Source organism: Nyctereutes procyonoides, unplaced genomic scaffold (genome assembly GCF_905146905.1).
Source record: "Nyctereutes procyonoides isolate TBG_1078 unplaced genomic scaffold, NYPRO_anot_genome, whole genome shotgun sequence".
In the NCBI taxonomy this organism is placed as follows: domain Eukaryota; kingdom Metazoa; phylum Chordata; class Mammalia; order Carnivora; family Canidae; genus Nyctereutes; species Nyctereutes procyonoides.
The window spans coordinates 35,943,100-35,949,099 of record NW_026575043.1 but is presented as its reverse complement, the minus strand read 5'-3'; the positions used below and the strand labels follow the sequence as shown (position 1 = coordinate 35,949,099).

The window sequence follows — 6,000 nt, the reverse complement described above, 5'->3', positions numbered from 1 at the left end:
TAACTTCCCTTCCTTTATTAGGGCGGCCCTCCTACTGTTCCTGCCTTTAAATTGCAATGCTTTGCCTGCGGGAATTGTGCCTCTCCTTCCAAGAAACCTTCTCAAATCTCGGCAGGTAGCAGTTCTTTGTGGTTACGTTCCCTGGCAATACTTTTGAAGTTTTGTTATCTCCTTGGGACCCTGGAAAGTTGCACCAGGGGCTTAAGATGGCACATGCCCAGGCAGCGAGGGTATGAGGCCTTAACATGAAAGGTTCATGAAGCTCAGGGGCTAGGGAACTGGGGTCACCTGCCATCAGATGACCAAGGACGGAGAGGGGTGATGTGATGACGATGTTGGGAGTACATGAAAGAGCATCAAGGGCAGCCCTGGTGGCCTAGCGATTTAGCGCTGCCTTCAGCCAGGGGTGTGATCCTGGAGACCCAGGATCCAGTCCCATGTCAGGCTCCCTGCATGGAATCTGCTTTTCCCTCTACCTGTGTCTCTGCCTCTCTCTCTCTCTGTGTGTGTCTGTCATGAATAAATAAATAAAATCTTAAAAAAAGAAAGAAAGAAAGAAAGAAAGAAAGAAAGAAAGAAAGAAAGAAAGAAAGAATGAATCAACATTTGGATGGGTTTAGCTGTCATTCCGTGTTGGAGACAAAAAGTTTTGCACTAAGGGAGAGATGGTGAAACAGGTCAGGAGGGCTGGCACCCCCTGGTTACCCGCCCCCCCATCCCCAGACTCACAGCAAAACATAATCACAGACTAACATTCTTTAATCACAAAGGCACTTGAGAACCCCTACAAACCCAAAGTCTCCACCAAGAGTGGTCCTGCAGATGCCCCACCCATCCGTGGCACTCAGAGTTCATCGTGACCTGCAGAGGGATCCACACTGGGCTTGATGAAGATGCCTTCCATGGCCTTCCACGTATTGTGTGTATTGGCACTGGGCATGCCATGCACTTCATGCTGCCCACGGATGGGGCTCCCGTACTGCTCCCCAGTGACTGACAGGAACACAGAGGTGCCCACGTGCTGGAAGCGCACAGCTGCCTCCCGCTCCCAGTGCTGCCCTGAGCAGCGCACGGTCCACAGATCCAGGTCGTCACCCTCACCGTCTTCCCCAAAGGCGCTCACTTCCTATGGGTACAGGGGGTAGAAGGGCAGTGCTCATCACAGAGGGCACACTAGGTCCCCTGTGGTCCCTTTGGCAGCAGCACTCACACCCAGGGCACGGGGCCTTGGTTCCTTCCCCGTACCTTTCTGAGCCTCAGCTTCCACAGCTGCAAAAATAGGACACTACCGCCACCACCTCCAGCACCCAGTAGGCTCTTCTCAAACGGGTGTCTTCAAACACATGTACACCCTACCAAACCAGACACATCTGTCTGGGCAGTAACCCTTGGCCCTCAAGTAGCTAAGGCCTCCTCCTCCTGTCTCCTTTCTCCTCCATGTTCCCCTTCAAACTTCTCTGAGCCTCACTCAGCATGATGTCCAGCCCCTCAGGCTGACAGGTCTCTATTTCATAGTCTTTCTTCTGACAAGTCCCCCAAGCAGCCTCTGTTCCTACCCACTCCCTCCCTAACCCCACAAGCCCCTCAAGCCCCTCCCACCCAAACTCCACCCCTCCACCTCTCCAACCCTCAGTTCCAATGAATTCCGTTGGAGCACAAGGCCCTAGTCTCCCCTCAGTGGCCTGGAGAACTCCTACTCGGCCTTCCAGACCCAGCTGGGAGTTCCTGCTCCCCTGCTGGGTTTCATATTCCCCACCCCAAAGGCCTTGTGGATCCCCTTCTTGGGTCCAGCTCACCCCCCAGGACATAAGCTATCTAGCCGGATCTCCCTTCCTGTAGTCACCCCCGCAGAGGCGGTGCTCAGTAAACATTTCTGGGCTGAAATGCTCATTTCGCAGAGGAAGCTGAGGCTGAGAGCCACTGACAGGAAGTCTAAATTCTGTCCCGGGGCCCTACACACACACACACACACACACACACACACACACACACGGTGCCTCACCTGGTTATTGGACAGCGGCGAGGGAAAGTGGTGCGTGTGCAGGTTCTTGCCGGTGAGCACGTGCGTGAGCCGAACCGCCTGCCCGCAGCGCACGGGGGACCCGCGCGGGCACCCGCCCTCCGAGCCGCCGCGGATCCGCCAGTAGCTGTTGGCGTCGTCAGACGCCTCCACGCCAGTCACCGATTGTTGGCCGCTGCCTAAGGAGAGACACCCCCCCACGCACCCCGGGGTCGCGGTCAGTCTCTGAACCCGCTGCCCTTGACCCGGACGCCGTAAACTCCGCAGGACAACGGCTCACTCCCAACCCCCAGCTCCGGCCCTGGGCCCCCCGCTGACCTCCCGAGTCCCTTGGCCCGCAGCTCCTGGACGCCTCGCCCCCGATATCCCGAGGACCCCCCCTTAAGACGGTCCGGCCCTAGCCCCCATGGCCCCTCCCAGAAACTCCAGCCCCCCAGCCCGGCTCCTCGACGACCCCCCGCTGCCACCCCATCAGACTCCCAGCCCGGGCTCCGCCCCCCGACGATGCCCCGGGCCCCGCGCACCGGATCCGTATTTGATGTCGTGCGAGTGCAGCCGCACCCTGTGCTGCGTGTTGAACAGCTTCAGCACCGACCCGCAGGTCACGAGCCTTGCGCCGGTCTTGGCGGCACCGCTGCCCGGCACCAAGAGCGTCAGCAGCAGTCCCAGAAGCGCCGGTCCGGCAGCTCGGCCGCGGCCCGCGCTCCACATCGCCCCTGCCGAGCTCCGGCAGCTCGGGCCCACGGGACGCTTCCGTCTCCGCCACCGGCCAATCCGGGTCTGACAGAACCAGTGGATGTAGCCAATCGCCAGCCAGCACGGCGCTCCGCCTGCATTGCCATTGGGTCGGCGTGGAGGGGATCCGCCCCCAGCTTTCCAGAGCGGCGACTGGGAGGGGGCTGGAGACACGAGGAGAGTTTTGATTAGTCCACGCTTCCGGGGCCTCACCAATGAACGCCAAGGGAAGTCTGGCGCGGCGCCAAGTGGTAAGAGAGACGCTGCCCACCGAGCTGTAGGTTCCGGCGCCGCATCCGGGGGCCGCTGAGCTCCCGCACACCTGGCTGGGGACCTGCGGATCCTGCGGACACGTGTTCACAAACTCCTTGATCTTGGATCCTCGGGTCTTCAATCCGATCTTCCCTCTCGGACTCTAGGTCCTCAGCTTCTGGGTGGCTGAACCCGTAGATTCTGTGGTCACAAGGCCGGTGGATCTCAGATACTGGGTCACTTGGTTCTTCAGTCCCTAGATCTCAGGATTAGTTAATTCCCTAGTCATTCGGTCACTGCCTCCTTTCTGAGAATGGGTCACCTCGGTCCCTGGATCCTGCCCCCTGCCAACTCACTGACTCTTCCCGGGGACGAATTATATGCACTCGGCCATCGGGCAGCAGAGGGCAGCAGGGATCTGCGGTGCTGAGGATAATGATAGGTTTTCACCAGAAAGACCCAAAATTTCTTAGGAAACCAGAACTGTGGGAAGCCAAGTGACTGTGGGAACTAAGGGTAGGTCACCATGTGTGCCAGGTTTCCGATGTGAGTGGGTCGCTGTCTCAGTGCCTTCTCATAGGGCTTTCTGCTCAGTCTTCAAGGGCGGAAAACGTATACGAATGTTTATTAATTAATGAAACAATTCTTTTTTTTAAATAGATTTTGTTTATTTATTCACGAGAGACACACAGAGAGAGGCAGAGACACAGGCAGAGGGAGAAGCAGGCTCCATGCAGGGAGCCCGACATGGGACTCGATCTCAGGTCTCCAGGATCATGCCCTGGGCGGAAGGCGGTGCCAAACCGCCAAGCCACCCAGGCTGCCCCACTGGTGAAACATTCTTTTTTTTTTTTTTTTTTTTGTAGTCACAGAGAGAGAGAGAGAGGCAGAGACACAGGCAGAGGGAGAAGCAGGCTCCATGCACCGGGAGCCCGACGTGGGATTCGATTCCGGGTCTCCAGGATCGCGCCCTGGGCCAAAGGCAGGCGCCAAACCACTGCGCCACCCAGGGATCCCCTGGTGAAACATTCTTATGTTGACTTAACTCCAGGCCCTGTGCTGGGGGCCACTGGGAACTGGCTCTGGGCTACATTAATCAATGGGCTGACTACCCATGCACTTGGGGCACCAACAAAGCAGAGAGAAAAGTTTGTGTTTAATTAAAATCATTCAGAATTTTGCATTCAGAAAATCCAGAGTAGAGCCATTTTAATTACAGCAACATGTTATTTTAGGGTTTTCATGTTTAATAGTTTCTATTTTTAATTACATATAGGAGGAGAGGTTTGATCTTTTCCGGATTTAGGGTGTCTGAATTGCTAAAGGCCTGCCCTGGCATTGACAGACCCAGCACTCTCTTGAGGGGCCTCCAATCCATGGTGGAGGTGCTAGAGTATAATCTGGGCAGGAATGGATATGTCCTCTTGGACATACCAACAAGCATCACAGACTTAATTAAATGTCTCAAGCAGAATCCTTGGTCTCCTCCCTCAACCTTTTCTCCCTTCCCCCAGAATTCTGAGTCTCAGTAATGGCACTTCCATTTGCCTTGTTTCAGCCCCCAAACTGGGACTTACCTTTAATTCCTCTTTACCACATTTTGCACATATCACCCAACATGTCTTTTCTTTTTAAATTTCATTTATTTATTCATGAGAGACAGAGAGAGAGAGAGAGAGAGAGAGAGAGAGAGAGACACAGGCAGAGGGAGAAGCAGGCTACATGCAGGGAGCCTGATGCGGGACTCGATTCCAGGACTCCAGGACCACGACCTGGGCCAAAGGCAGCGCTAAACCGCTGAAGCACCTGGGCTGCCAAACATATCTTATTTTTTTTTTTTTTAAGATTTTATTTATTTGGGGCAGCCCAGGTGGCTCAGTGGTTTAGCGCCGCCTTCAGCCCAGGGCCTGATTCTGGAGACCCGGGATCGAGTCCCACATCAGGCTCCCTGCATGGAGCCTGCTTCTCCCTCTGCCTGTGTCTCTGCCTCTCTCTCTCTGTGTGTCTCTCATGAATAAATAAATAAATAAAATCTTTAAAAAAATATTTTATTTACTTATTCATGAGAGACACAGTGAGAAGGCAGAAACACAGGCAGAGGGAGAAGCAGGCTCCTCACAGGGAGCCCAATGAGGGACTCAATCCCGAAACTCCAGGATCACGCCCTGAGTCAAAGCAGACGCTCAACCGCTCAACCGCTGAGCCACCCAGGCGTACCTCACCCAACATATCTTGATGGCTCTAACTTCAAAAGAGATTATAAAGCTTCTCTCCTGCATTCCTTATCAGCATCCTAATCCAAGCCACTCCATCTTCTGCAGATATTGACCATTGCCACCAAACAAATTTCCATACTTCCACTGCTCAGGCCCCTCCAAGTCATTCTCCATGAAGGAAAATGATTTATACTTAGAAAGCATATATCAGGTGGCACCTGGCTGGCTCAGTCAGTAGAGCATATGACTCTTGATCTAAGGGGTTGTAGTGAGTTCATGCCCCACATTGGGTGTGGGAGCCTACTTGAAAAAAATTAAGGCAGCCCGGGTGGCTCGGCAGTTTAGTGCTGCCTTCAGCCCAGGGCCTGATCCTGGGGACCTGAGATCAAGTGCCACGTCGGGCTCGCTACATGGAACCTGCTTCTCCCTCTGCCTTGTGTCTCTGCCTTTCCTTCTCTCTCTGTGTATCTCACAAATAAAATCTTTAAAAAACAAATAGCTTATCTCAAAAAAATAAATAATAAAAATTGTTTTAAAAATCAGGGGTGCCTGTTTGACTCAGTCAGTGGAATATGCAACTCTTGATCTCAGGGTTGTGAGTTCACACCCCACATGGCTGTAGAGATTACTTAAAAATAAAATATGTTTTTGTTATTTTTTAAAAGATTTATAGATTTATTTATTTATTTATTTATTTATTTATTTACTTATGATAGAGAGAGAGAGAGAGAGAGGCAGAGACACAGGAGGAGGGAGAAGCAGGCTACATTCAGGGAG

General features: G+C 53.5%; 1 protein-coding gene across 1 annotated transcript; it reads right to left on the bottom strand.

Annotated features, from left to right (window-relative positions):
• Nucleotides 1–741: 741 nt before the first annotated feature.
• On the bottom strand, nt 742–2,777 carry SDF2L1 (stromal cell derived factor 2 like 1). The gene is made up of 3 exons (XM_055322933.1): nt 2,545–2,777; nt 2,003–2,199; nt 742–1,126 (listed from the first exon to the last, which is right to left on the bottom strand). Exons 1-3 carry the CDS (start codon nt 2,729–2,731, stop codon nt 845–847), a joined length of 666 nt encoding a protein of 221 aa, XP_055178908.1. The 5' UTR covers nt 2,732–2,777; the 3' UTR covers nt 742–844.
• Nucleotides 2,778–6,000: the final 3,223 nt, after the last annotated feature.

Bases quoted from the DNA above. Each gene is read 5' to 3' on its own strand.
- SDF2L1 (XM_055322933.1), bottom strand. From the start codon at position 2,731: ATGTGGAGCGCGGGCCGCGGCCGAGCTGCCGGACCGGCGCTTCTGGGA. The intron at 2,200-2,544 runs GTGCGCGGGGCC...GTCTCTCCTTAG, and splicing joins CGACATCAAATACGGATCCG to GCAGCGGCCAACAATCGGTG. The intron at 1,127-2,002 runs GTGAGGCACCGT...CTGTACCCATAG, and splicing joins CGCCGCTGTCCAATAACCAG to GAAGTGAGCGCCTTTGGGGA.